Genomic DNA, 14,825 nt, shown 5'->3' with positions numbered 1-14,825 from the left:
AAACTCTTCATGCTCCTTCCCCCCCTCCCCCGTTGAGACCCACTGCATTAGACTATGTGTGGTATGGTAACATACGTAACAGAACACCGACGTTGCGCAGTAAATATTTTGAGCATTACACAAGGTTCTCTATAGTAAGATTTAAAAAAATGAGCTTTTCCAGCTTTGTATTTGTCCATTTCCCAGTTACCATAAAGAAATAACTTCAAATATTGGAAGTAAAGTATCTGTTTTAGAATGACAGCAGCTATCTCGAACAGTGGCCTTGTTCCCTTTACAGTGTTGAACTCATCTATTTGTTAGTTCATTGATTTATATGGGGAACTATTTCCCTGTTCTCTTTGAAATGAACTTTTTTTTTTTAATTATATGCTTTACCGATTTCTTCTTCAAGTCTAATGCTTCTTGCTGTTTTCAAACTGGTTTGGCATTATATAGCAATTTTACGGTAATTAAGTTAATTTTATTATCTATCTATTAAAATGCTACAATAGTAATTAAAAGCGCCTGAGCTCCAACCTATAACTTTGGCTTTCGAATCTTTCATTTACGGTTATGTTTGATTTCACGTTTAACAGAGACAAACATTTTAAGTATTTGTACTTTAAATAGTCTAAATTAGTTAACTATATCTTTTTCATAAAGTTTATGATATAAAATTATTATTCAAAGCCTTTGTATTTTAATAAGCCTTCTCTAAAATCAATGCATGTGAATTGTGCTTCCATCTTGAGAATTCTTTTAAACTATGTTTATATGTTTGTGGTCAATCCTTTCGACAATGAGATCTCGGAAACTACAGGCTCTAGAAAAATGACGTTTTCACTGATCGATTGGAAATTTTGCGTAGATTGTCCAGTTTTAATTGAATAATTAAAAAAAAACTGGCCGTTATTTGTTTATTACATTTCTTAGGAGTACACTAGAAGTGTTGATTAAAAAAAAAACTAAAACATCATATCCTACACATTATGCATTCCAACACCACATAATTGTATATATGGGTTGTATACATCTTAGGCGTTTGTTTCATGGCCAAATGATAATGGAAAACGAAAGATAGCCATTTCTCCACTTTAACAGTAAGTTGAATCTTTATTGTTTGGAGTGTTCTGCCCTGTGAACACCATATATCACTGACAATATAATTAATTGTGTATGTAATGTATTTACTTATTACACACTGTATGCAAGAAGAAAGAAAACACTGATCATACATGAATTAGAAACTGCAACTGGAAGTAGGCTCAATCTTGCAAATGGTGCGAGATATTGAAAAAATAATCGAAAAAATATCCACTTTATGGTACCCCTTGCCGATTTTTTTTAAAATCAAGACGTCTTTCACTTCTGTCTGTAAAGGGACATGTACAGAGTTGTGAGGAATGACAAGGAGATTCATGGTCATATATGAATGATGCGTTGTGGAGAGACCACAGGTTAAACTAGTTAAATAATAAAATTATGTATCAAAAAATCAAATTCTCACGAATGTTTAAATAGATCCAAGAAGAAATAAGTGGAATTTGAGTTCATTTCAAAGAAAACGAAAACAGTTCATCATATAAGTCAGTGGGATAGGAAATAGATGTGAACCAGGTATTCAACACCGTTAGAATATTTCCTTTTATTAGCACACAGGATTTTCATGCATATACCTACTTGTTTATTTCAACATTAATATTTATGTCGTAGTTATTACAACATTGATTTAGATTAAAGAAATCTATTACATATCTTAGTGTAGAGTAAAAGAAAATTTAGAATTCTTCACAGTCGTACAGAAATATTCAAATCGTAATAAAGAATTACGAAAAAGAACTTCTAATTCTTACTTTCGTCTTTCAGTCTTGTTGATTGTAAGTAACGATGCTCGTAGGCGTTTGTGTTGTCTTCCTATTCTTCACCGTGGGACAAGCTTTGGACAATGGAGTGGCTTTAACTCCACCAATGGGTTGGATATCATGGCAGCGATTTCAATGTGTCATAGATTGTATCACCTATCCAGATGATTGCATCAGGTAAATGTTTGGTTTTTGCCAGAGTCGTCGCCTTCATAATTCACAACATTACATGAACAATCAATTATTGTGTGTTGTTTATTATTCCTTTATATATATATATATAGTATTTTATCGTAAACGTTCTTTCATTTTTCTAATTACAGTCACCAGAAATTTTCTTTAAATACTATACACCTTACTTTCTTTAAATACTTTCTTTACCCCTTGCTTATGTCCTTCCCATCATTACACCACGTTCATAATAGGCCTGTGAACGTGATTGGCTACACTTTGTAGCACAGAAGAAAAGCGAAGAGGAGGAAGTGTGGTCTCCCAACGTTCAAAAGAGGATTTGAACGCGCAGTGTTGACAAATGTTTCTGACTAATTTCCCATAATGTTACGCTTTAGAATCAAAGAATAAAGTTCTTTTGGAACTAAAATTAGAAGAATATAATAGTATTTACTCTCTCAATCAGTTGAGTTAATTTGTTATTGTCTCACTTGTCAGTTTCCTATAATAAAAAGTAATCCAATGGGATAAAAGTTACAGCTTTCCAAAAAGTCGCTTTCGAGGAGGTTTAGAGATTTTTTTTCTGATATGGTTTTGCTGCTCAAAGAAACATTATATTTGTAAGAAAAGCTAACAGCTTATGAATATTGCAAGGTTCTGTACGTGCTACCAACCCAACATGCAGGATGTAAACAACTTCAGACGACAACCATGACGAAGATGTCGTTGAACATTGTCAACAATCGCCAAATAACGAACATCAACGAAGTCAGCAGACATTAATGGATAAAATTAGCCACAACACCACTGAAGACATCAATCTCCACTGATTGATCATCACCTTCACTCTCTAGGACGCCTGATCTCTGAGAGGTACCTACACACACTCCTTAGCCACAAACAGCCTTGGATCCTGTCGCCCTACGACTCTTTGTCTCTGCGTTTCTACGAACTCAGCAACGGAGGAACTTAAGACTTGAACTGTAACCAGTATGCGAATTGAAAAATTTTCCCAGGGGGGGATGAATTTCACCCATATGCGCACCCAGTTACCCCCCCACATATATATATATATATAAATAATAACAAGTACAAAACAGTTGAGATGTGAGATCTTTCATAAATTTTCACTCAAGTAATATTTAGGTTAGCTACGCAAAGTAAGAATTGTTCCCTTTTTCTATCTTATCTTTATGTCCATTTAAAAATACTCCAGAGGGGGAAAAAGTTATCCCTGCCAGGGATAGAATTTTTCTTCTCCAGGGTAGGAAAGATTTTTGTCAGGGGGGGAAATCCCTGGCATCCCCCCCCCGCCAATTCGCACCCTGACTGTAACTATTTTGTTATTGTGCATAGAAGGAAATTTATATAACAAAAAAGGTGATTGGGAAATACCAAAAAATTCCCGTTACCATTTTATGCTCCACTAATGCTTCTTTTACATGGTAGAAGCGTTGGCGTGTATCAGACAGACATTTCATTAAGACATTTCAAACGAGACGCTATTTTTAACAGCGAAACCGGACTTAGAATGTTTTCATGCGCGTGGGTCACTACCAATATTAATGCATCAGCGTGTTAGGGTATATTAACGTACTGTAGTAATATGTATTGCTATAAAAACAGATATGTCAAAGACTTTTTGGCAAACCGAACTCTTCATAAAAGTAAAAACGAACATGTTGACGCATATATTGCAGCTATTCTAGAGGCCTCGTATTAAAATTTACTTAAAATACTTATTCAAAGTAATGTTCGTATCTTATAAATACTTCAAGAAGCAAATTACACTTTATATATTGATTAACACGTTTTTGGATATATTACTGTCAACAACAAGGACTAATTATCCAATTTATGAATAGAGTAAAGCCCCAATTATCCACGAAACTAGATGGCAAGGGCACCGCGGATTACTAGAAAAAGAAATTTAAAAATGAGGTGTAAACCCAAAATAATAAATATTTCAGCACAAAACTATATTTTATTGCACAAAAAACGTAATGAAATTCACAAAATATGTACAGTACAACAGACACTTTATTTGCTCTACGTTGGAAATATTGATTCTTACAATGTATTTTTTTTATGTCTTTAAACATCCACTACTTATTTGCATGAGGAATGTCAGTCCGCAGCGACTACTTTGAAAAATAATTAAGCGCGACAGGAGCAGGGTAAAAAAAAAAAAAAAAAGCGATACTCGCGGATAATCCTGTTTTTACTGTGGTTTCTTTCAATAAGCTTACATTGTACGTACGTAAGGGAAAGAAAGGGAGGAAAAGGAGAGATGGCTCACAATTCAGAAAGTGATCACTAAAACGTACTGAGACGACACAAACAGAGTGAAGAATAAATGTTTCACTAGCATTCCATCAGTGAATATTTACAGAATGATTACAAACTTTGTAAAGTCAAAACACCAGTTTTAACAAAGAATTAAGTCTATTTTTTTTCGTTTGCAATTGTTTTCCTTAACTTTTACAAATAAAAACTTGTGTCATTTTGATAAAAGTTCATTTTTAGCTTCTTCCTCACACACAGACTCGCTGCAAACACATCGTAAAATAATATAAACAATTCCGTATGTGAAATGAAAACTTTGAATTTAACGTCCCGCAATTATGCCTTTGAGGCTAAAGGAGACAATGATTAAAGCAAGTGAATGATAATGGAAGAATTGGTGGAATGAAAAAGTGGGAGGAAATGGGAGTATGCCGAGAAAACCTACGGTCACGATGTTGGTCACCATGAACTTTCTTGGCCGGGAATCGAACTAGGGACTTCACACACCAGAGGTAAACGTTCTGCCACTTTTTTTTTAACTTACTTGAATTACTTATTACTAATTTTACTTGTTTTACTCCTTTTAACTTGCATTTCCAATCACCTAGAATGACAGGAGCACGAACACAGAAACATCGAGGACAGTTAAAATCACAAAGGCTCTGCCACCGGGAATCGAACCCGGGACCCCGTACATCAAAGGCGCACGTACTAGCCACTAGACTAGCGGGGAGGACACCACTGAGCCACCGTGTCTCCAATTCCGTACTTGAAGATGTTTGCTTTCTTTCTGTATCAAGGCACCAATCGCATCCTTCCAACATTACTTACACAGTCACCATCTCTTCTATATCGCAAACTCTCGGATCCTCATATTTTTTTATCAAATGTAACTAGTAATAGTAAATACAGGATGTTTCGAGTAATTTTTTTTTTTTTTTAATTTCCTTGAACAGTGAGAATTTGTTCATGAGTATAGCGGATGCTTTGGTGTCTGGGGGCTTTGCAGATGTTGGCTATGAATACGTTATCGTTGACGATTGTTGGTTATCCACAGTAAGGGATGCAGATGGAAAATTGCAGCCTGATCCAGAACGTTTTCCCAGTGGAATTCAAGCATTGGCTGATTATGTAAGTAACTATAGCAAACTAGATGTGCTTATATCTCAAGTACAGTAGTAGTGCAATTTATTATTATTATTATTATTATTATTATTATTATTATTATTATTATTATTATTATTATTATTATTATTATTATTATTATTATTATTATTATTATTATTATTATTATAGAAATCACTGACTACAGATATATGTCAGGTAGGTTTACGGAAAGCAGTGTTGTCTTAGCCAGTGGTGTCGTTCAGATTATTTAACAACCGATTTTGTGAGTAATATAGGTCGCATTAATATTAGTATACATGATGGATCAGAAATCACTTGACAGAAATTCATTTGAAATGAATTATAAGTGTCAAGCAACTTATAGCTCAATATCAATCCATAACATTATAATTATTTTTCAATAATACTAATAATAGTGACTAGAATTAAGTCATGCAGCTCAAAAATAGTTCTAAAGATTTTTTGTGGGTAGTGGACCTAGAGGTAGAGAGAAAGTTTAAGTACTGATTCTGGAAACCTAAGAAATTTTAACAACTTGTTCGGAGTAGCCGGCTGAATGAGAGTATTGTATGTAGGTAATTGTTACACGTCCGATTATTTTCTCATATACAATAACATAAATACAAACTCCTTGGCAAAGTTTGAACCTATGTAATCACACCTATCTCATTTAAGTGAAGGTACGAAGTATTTCTAGAGAAAGTGTAAATAGTCAATTCTTCAAAGCAACCACCGATTTGCCTAGATGCGAGCCGTTGCCTCTAGACAAGTAAGTAAGCAAGGATGTTATAAAATAGAGGATTTGCCCATACTATGTATCTTCATTAACTCAAGAAGACAAAAAACAACCGAACATCGGTACATCTGATTGGCTACTCTCGTTTCCGCCACGAATGTTGGCTCAAAACATTGTGATCTTATTGGTCGGAGTGAGCGGAGTGGGGATGTCTTCACGATTTTGTTGTACAGTTAGATTCTCTATTTTATAATATCCTTGGAAGTAAGTCTGTCTTATAATTTTCATTCCTGTCGCTCCCGTTTCTCCTTTATAAACAACACATACGCTCATTAAACTGTAAAGGAGTTTATATCTTTAACTACAGAGAATCATATGCAAATTTCTAAACTAATGTAAAATCACGCGAAACAAAAAGAAATTATAAAACACATTAGCCCACACACACTTCAAACTTTTAACAAAGTGTGACATTTTAGAAAACTTAATGCTCACAAAATAATATTTTCAAAAGGAAGCATTTTAGCTGTTCAAATAAGAATCCGAATTCCACTAATTGGTCACCAGTTATTGACGATTCGATTATGGAGTCAATGATATCTTGTTCCCACTTGCTGAGAGTATGTATAGAAACTAAGTAAAACTAACTATTCGCGCAATTTCACAGTAAATATTTTAGTTTTTCTTCATAAATCATTATAGTGAACTATCATGAAAGAACTATCTAGGGCTTGGCCAACATAGGATTGTGAAGGAAGAAGTTCACTGGTGTCGAAATCTAAACCAAATTGATAAATGTTATGAAGAGAACCCAATGAATGTAGGATATCATATAGAAATGCAAACGCTGCAGTACAGACTGATGCCATCAGTAAAGCGAAGATCCCCGAATCTCTGTGGACTTAGCACTAATGATGATAAGTTTACCAATGCAATAGCAGAAGCCTTATCGCTAGTCAAATGGCTAATGTGTTATTTTCTGTACATGAGAAAATGAATTGGATTCCCGGTGAGGTAACATCGAACGCAATACAATGGTTCAGATTCTACTTGAAACTGTAAGTCTCTTTCTACACAGCCTTACTACGGACAGAAAAAATAAATAGAAATAGAAATTAATTATTGACTCAGTATTAGCAAAGAATTCGTACAACCTCGGCAGCATCCGTTTCCTTTAGCTACAGGGCATATTTCATTTGATTTCTATTCCGGTAGAAGAGATTGATTATTGAAAAGAAAACCGTTAGGGTTAATCATACACGTATTATTCTAAGAATTTGATTGTAACTAATCGTTAAGTACCTAACCACGTATTTGTTAAATATACGATTTTTAAAAATAGAAATTTATAAGTACTCTTATGGCGTCACTATTAGGACGACCCGCTCGGGAGAGTAATACTCTCGGAAGTACGTTTTTTCGCGCGCTACTCTAGCCAGCTGTTTTACGCGCTATCCTAGTCGGTTGTTTTAAGTTGGTCACAAAATCTATATCATTTAGTACAAGGGGAACAAAACGAGCCTTATATCATGGAGTACAAGGGCAACAAAACGAGCCCTGCGGGGCTTCTAACCCGTTCCTACTACTACTACTACTACTACTACTTATCTGCACAAAAGTAAGTAAATCACATTTTTTAGTATTATTTTCGTATTATTTTAATTTTAAAAGTGTTATAAAAATGTAAAAAAATGTTAAAAAACTTTCCTCGGGCCGGGTTTGAACTCACGCCAAAAGAGATTTTCGTTATTAGCATATAGCGCCAGCCCACTTTTTTTTTTTTTTAACTTCCTGACTTATTTCCTACTACAACCACTTTTCAGGACTACTAGACACGACAGGGACACGAACACAGAAACATCGAGGACAGTTAAAATTCCACCCTTGCTACTACAGAGGGACTCGAACCCCCAATGGGCTTCACCTAACGATCATCAGCCTAACGCCTCAGACCGCTCGGCTACACCCACCGGCTCCACTCGGCCAAGAAGACCGACAACAACAATCGTCTGAATTCTGCTATTTGAATACAACGTGGCAAGACATAGATAACGCCAACCAATCAGAACTGTGTTTCCGTTCCTACTTCCGGGAGCATTACTCTCCTGAGCTAGTCCCCTATTAGGACTATGTGTGTGTCAGTGTTAGTAGATGACAAACAACAATTCACTAACAATGTATTTTTATATATATTGCACGTAAATAATTAAATAAATAAATAACCTCTATAACTTTTTAGTATCATAAAAGTTCTTCTTCAAAAACTACGTATCTGAACTAACCTGCAGATGACATTTTGTTCATCTCAATGTCTTCTGTCAATTGATATACGTCTTATTTTTTATAATAATATAGGGTGAGAAATATTGATGGAACGCATTGAAAATCCATTTGTGGAGCATGTTGAGCACAATATTTATTACCAAACTATGTGAAATACATTGTCAAAAGACAGGAATGTTGCACTGTGTTCAGTATTTCAAGATTACATCTCTTAGATAGGCGTCACTTTGAAGAAAACATTCTTTGACCCTAACAATCATGTTCAGCATATTTTTCTGCAGGATTTCGGCATGGTTGCTTTCTCCCTTTTCAGTATAACACAATGTTACGAAAAATCTTCATTCCCGAAATGAGACGGCTTGGTCTAAGTAAGGGACATGTGGATGCAGCAGGATCCTGCAGTATTCTCAATGACAACCCTTGGATGACACTTCCCGTTACGCTTCTTCTCCAAATTCGGTTATATCCATTGTCCAGCCAGATCTCCCTGATCGAACTTCACCAGACTATTTCCTGTGGGCTTATCTAAAAGAACAAGGTGTACACCACAAACTCCACTTCCATCAATGAATTAAGGGGCAGTATCCGAGGAGAGATAGCGCATACCTTTGCCGAAACCCTGAAACAAACTATGTTGAACATGATTGTCAATGTAGCGCTCATCTAACGGATGTAATCTTCAAACACTGAACACAGTCCAAAACTTTTTTTTTTTTTTTGGCAATATGTTCCAAATAGTTAGTGATAAATGTTGCGTTCAACATGCTCCATAAATGCATTTTAAATGTGTCTTATCAATATCGCCCAACCTGTTTAATTAAACAAATAAAGTTTAAATTTTGCTCCATTTCTGGAAACCTACACATGAACTTTTACAGTGATATCACTTTACTGAGTTCCATAAGATCTATCGATTGGTATACGTTTCATCTTTGGACTTTTTTTTCGTGAAACGTTAATAATATTGTAGAACTTTATATATTCGGCATTGATCTCTGTCCCTTCCACTTTCAGTGTATCTTGTGCAGAGATTGATTCATTTATATTGAGCCGAAGTCAATGTGCAAGTGTTCACAAGCAACGGCAAGCAACAGTATCTTGTTAATCAGGTAGTAGAACAGTGTCGTCGAGCGTAGTCTGATGCCGCTGAAACTGAACAAATTCTGGGAGAGGTTCATTGTGCACCATTCCGCCGCTAAGTTTCCATATTCACGCATCACATAAATGTGTCAAGTGACTAATTTTCCTGTAGGTCGTGCCATTGTGAATAGTATTATACGGAAATATGCGGCACAGAGTCATGGGTCCACCATACGGGAACGACAAAAACTTTACCCAAAAGAGTTCATGATTGTAGTCAGTTTCTCGTGCAGGGGCAAACTACGTCTCAGAAAGTTGAAGCAGAACGTCAACATCAATGATGCGTACTACCAGACTCATGTTCTGACTGAAATATACCAGAATCCCAGGATTGTACGGAAAAGACTTCAAGCAGGTTGGAGTGCACTTAGATAACGCATCCAGCCACACGACGAAAACATCGCTGGAATTCTATTGCCGTATGGAACAGGGAACTGAAAATTCGTCAATTCTCTTCTCTGACATCCCTGTCAAGAATCCAGATGCTGGCTCAATGGACTATTGTGCTTTCGGACTTCTCAAGCAGCGCCTGTCCCATCATCGAATCCGCACCTTCATCGGTCTATGGAAAGCCTGTAAAGAGAAGTGGAATGTCATACCCATATTCGAGCTGCTACGCAGTCTCTGCAATGGAAACTCCAATATCTGCCAATAGTCAGTAGAGGTGGTCTTCAGATCGAACAGAACCAGTGCTGGAAACATAACATTTCCTAGGTAAATGGCACATTAAAATTTGGCTCAATGTGAGTGAATCAACCTCTGTATTACGAGAACTAACAACTGAATATTAAGAAACAAACGATCTAACTGTATAATAAATTGTCAAAATATGCCAAAACCTGTGAATTTTCTGTATCCTTAACAAGTCTACTATTTCTTTACCATAGATCCATTCCAATGGATTAAAATTGGGGATATATGAAGATTTAGGAACAAAAACTTGTCGTAATTATCCAGGGATAATTGATTATTTGGAAGTCGATGCTCAAACATTTGCCGATTGGGAAGTTGACTATTTAAAAATTGACGGATGTTGTAATGTGCCAGAAGTGTTAGACACAGGTAGGTTCAAAACTTTTTTTGTTATTACTTTTCCAAAGTACATTTATGGATAAGGGTCGGAAGTTTTCCAGAACGGGTATGTCCGTCTTTCCGTCTATCGACAGGTATCAGAGCACAACCGATAAGATTTATCGAGAAGCGTTTTTTTTTTCTTTTGCAATCGATTCAGCCTCTCAAGAATAGGCACAATCTCGAGAATAGGTTTGAAAATAACCATTTCCGGTCTCAGCGTTTTTCGCTGTATAAAAAAAATTCAAATAGATAAAGACAAACGATTTCTTGCAATCGATTCAGCGCCTCAAGGGAACATGTCATTACCAACGCTCTACCAATGTTGGAAGTGGTTGAAATTTACTAGTACTTCCGGCTTCAATGCTAATTTCCTTAGAAGAAACACAAATGAAGACTATAAAAGAACTGGTCGAAAATGAGTTAACAGCAGAATAGTGTAGCCTGAAAGGTGTAGTGTGCATGAACTAAATCCCATAGTAGAAAAAAGAAAGTCACTAAGAAATTTAATGTTAAAGATTTTGCCTACAGGGGAAGAAATAGTTAAGTCAGTGGATAGCAGGTTAATTGTGTAAAATTATAAACAACTGACTTATCTCCTTTGTAGTCTTTAAATCACATTGCTCGCCGTTATTGTGGAATTCAGCTTAGTTGTGAGATACGGAATTTCATATTCCTCACCGGAGGGTGATGTACAGTGACACCTATCTATGTTGGTCACCATCGGTTCTCCTATTAAATTTTAAGTCTAAACTGCCTTTTGTAGAATTGAATGGGGCTAGTAACAACAGGTGTCAGAAGGCACTATTTAGTGGGGTAAAAATAGCCGAAAATTTCTCACAACCCAGAACTAAATACTATTGAAATGATTTTTAGTTGTAACGTTAATGGGTATGAATACTCTTCATAGGCGAAATGCTAAAGCATGGCACTTTGTAAAAATTGTTTTATGAGTGCTTGAACTTTGAACCACAGTTTCCAAAAGATTTTACTGTTTGAGTTTATATAACACATTTGATATAACCATAATTATTGTTTGTGTATATATTACGTATTTATTTTATCTCTAATAATGGTTTAAATTCTTAAATTGCAAATACTAATTATATTGTAATATTTTTCTTATACAGGGTGGTTCAATAGTCAGGTATCATAGGACAAGTAGGTAAAATTGTTTTGCTGTTATATATTGAACATATTTATGTAGCTAAAATTATTTTATACGTTTATTTTATATATTTATTTTATTTATGCATAAAATATTTTACAATTTGCACGTATCGTAAGTATTTTCATTATCTTCTCAGCTGTTTTTAGGAATAGTAGTGAAGTTTCATGTTGGTAAATGATTAATTACAGTTCCTCATAATGAAGAGAACCAGCTACAAGGATGATCTATGCGTCATATGCCAGAAAAAAAAACAACGAAGAAACAAACACAGCAATCAGACGAAGACTACCATCACTAACAGTAGCTAATCTCAACAGAGAAGATAAGGAACTGAATAAATATCTTAGTGAAATATCTGTCTTGCAAAGCCCACCATGTATTCTAGTACATCACAGCTGCCGCCGTCGTTACACCCATGAATATTACATAAAAAAGGATGCAAGAATTGCAGGACTAGGGTCCCAATAAAGAAATGAAAGCTTAGATTGGATGACGAATCTTTCTACTGGAAAAAGGACTGTGTTTACTGCACGAAACCAGTGCACCTAGCTCATCAACATCGAGCAAGATGGGACGCCTTCACCGTTCACACGATACCATTTCGTGAACATGTTCTTTCGTGTGCAAAACACGCCAAGACGAATGGGGAGAAAGAGTGAGTGTTTCGATCTAGCAGCAGCCGAAGTAATTGCCATATATTGTTCATGTCTAAAAAGAAAGAAACTCTACCATTGACAAGACAAACTGCAAACAACCTTGGGCGGCCAAGTAACATGAAGTTTGCAGCAGCATTTGATGCACTATGTAAATGATTAGAGCTATGTTCTAATTCAGGTGTGTATAGTTTGCAGGATCTTCATGCAAAGATGATAGAACTTGCTGGCGGCGATGCTGTGCAATTAGAGAAATGACTAAAAATTAAGTTGCTTAAAAATATGGAGAGCATATCACAATAACAGAGTTAAATGGAAAATCAAACGTCGCGTGTTTCAAAGATGTGGCAAGTTATTTTATAAACGAGAAATGGTATGAATCAAAGAGACACAACATCGAGGAAGAAAAAATAACAATTATTACAGCAGTCGCTAAGTTAATAATTGCTGATATGAGATGCCATAAGCAACAAAGGAATGTGTATCCTGTCCCATCTCAAGTTCAAAATATTCAGGAATTCTTAAATTTTATCCTTCTTTCCTTGAGAACAATGCTTGAATGTATAATTTCTAAAGACGTGAAGGTTTCTAGCATAGCCATAATGCAGTCGGCAACGGGAAGAACTGTGTTCTCCCCGCTGAAATTTGGTCTTGTGGTAGAACTCAATCATGTAGGCCTACATGGATCTAGGTGGTTGATTGACGAATTATGTTCACTTGTATTTTGTGTTTCGTATTCAGAAGTTCGGAAGTATGTGCAAGATGTACTGGAGTCCAGTAATTCTGACGTGATATATTCCAACACTCCTTTGTCTGCATTTGTCCAATGGTCTGCTGCTAACGTTGACCACAATGTCGTCACTATTGACGGAAAGGGTACATTTCATGGTATAGGGATCATGAGAGCATGTGTCTATACCAACACTTTTCCGCAGGATGCAGTCATCTAGCGATGGACAAAACTTAAAAGTGTTGCGTCATTCGTTAAAAACTGTGCAATTCCCATCCGAAGTCTTCCATCAATTCGTCAACTTCAACAACTTGAGTTCGCTCCATTGTTGCACCTGCAAACACCACACGTTCTATCGCAATCACTCAATTTTGATCTCCTGTGGCACATCCATTCTACATTATAGCCTATGGCACTGGAAATAACCAATTCAGCTGGAGTGGGTTAATGCAGGCATATTCTACATCTGAATCCTCTTCACCATTTAATATCACATTACTTCTGCTTGTGAACCTAAATCCAAATTATGAAATATGCATCTCAGTACGCTCTGCTATATTGAAGAACAAACCAAAAAGTTAAAAGTACCCATTCCATCTGTTACTCTGGACCAACCACTTTGTATAAAAGCCATTCAAATTGTCAATAGCACTGGCCTCATTAACGTTGTTTGTCGCTTAGGTCCCATTCACATACTAATGAGTTTTCTAGGAAGCATAGGATCAAAAATTTGTGGATCTGGCTTATCAGAATTACTTGGAACAATGTACAGAGAAAACAGGTTGTTCATATGCTTAATGAAAAAAATCGAGAGCATTAGAGGGCATTTTCTTGCACAGAGCGCGCTGATGTCTATTTTACTATCATCAGGCTTGTCCCCTACGTCCTCCCACGAAGAACATGATTATGTATTTGATTCTAACCTTCCACCTATCACAGTCCCTGAGTTTACAGATCTGAAAAATATCTGCCGTAATATTCTAAAAGCTGATGAAGAAACTACAATAAATCAAGCGCAGGGTGATATACTATCAAAAGTGGAACAACATGTCAACGAGCTGAAGCAAGAATTGTCTGCGTAATCTCGAACCGCAAAGTTATGGATACCATACATCAACTCTGTTCAGATGTTTATAAGAGGCAAGCGAGAAGGAAATTAGAATCTACATCTTGCTGCTGTGGCATGCATGCTACCTCTATTTGCTGCGACAGGGCACGATATGAATGCTAAATGTGAACGGATATACCTTCAGATGATGTTGCAGTTACAATTTACACATCCGTGGCTATACGATGTTTCAAAATCATGGACATCATGTCATCCGTCGAACATCAAAAAACTTGAAAGGAATTTCCTCAGACCTTGCAACTGAACAGAGTATGATGCATGTTATCAAGAATAGAGAAGGTTTAACCCACGGTCGTGGAAAGACACAAAGTACGTACGATTAGAGATGCAAGGACTCGGAAAAAAACCGGCTTTTTCGAAAAAAAAACTCGGTTTTTTCTGCTTTGCTTTTTTTCTTGGGAAATTTTGGGCTTTTTTCAAAATACTGCTTTAAATTGATAAAACAGACTTTGTATCGCTTCTCTATAACACAAAAAATCATTT

At 36.0% G+C, this 14,825-nt stretch overlaps 1 protein-coding gene across 1 annotated transcript in view; it reads left to right on the top strand.

Annotated features, from left to right (window-relative positions):
• Positions 1 to 1,869: 1,869 nt before the first annotated feature.
• LOC145670001 (alpha-N-acetylgalactosaminidase-like) overlaps positions 1,870 to 14,825 on the top strand; it is a 146,944-nt gene continuing 133,988 nt past the window's right edge. The window contains exons 1-3 of the mRNA XM_081738341.1: positions 1,870 to 2,021; positions 5,258 to 5,432; positions 10,476 to 10,650. Of these exons, the coding sequence (XP_081594467.1) occupies positions 1,870 to 2,021; positions 5,258 to 5,432; positions 10,476 to 10,650 (502 nt within the window). The remainder of the gene's footprint in view (positions 2,022 to 5,257; positions 5,433 to 10,475; positions 10,651 to 14,825) is intronic.

Source organism: Thermobia domestica, chromosome 14, assembly GCF_964235325.1.
Source record: "Thermobia domestica chromosome 14, izTheDome1.hap1.1, whole genome shotgun sequence".
NCBI classification, from domain to species: domain Eukaryota; kingdom Metazoa; phylum Arthropoda; class Insecta; order Zygentoma; family Lepismatidae; genus Thermobia; species Thermobia domestica.
Note: the sequence above shows the minus strand (reverse complement) of the source record. Positions and strands in the feature narration are given on the sequence as shown.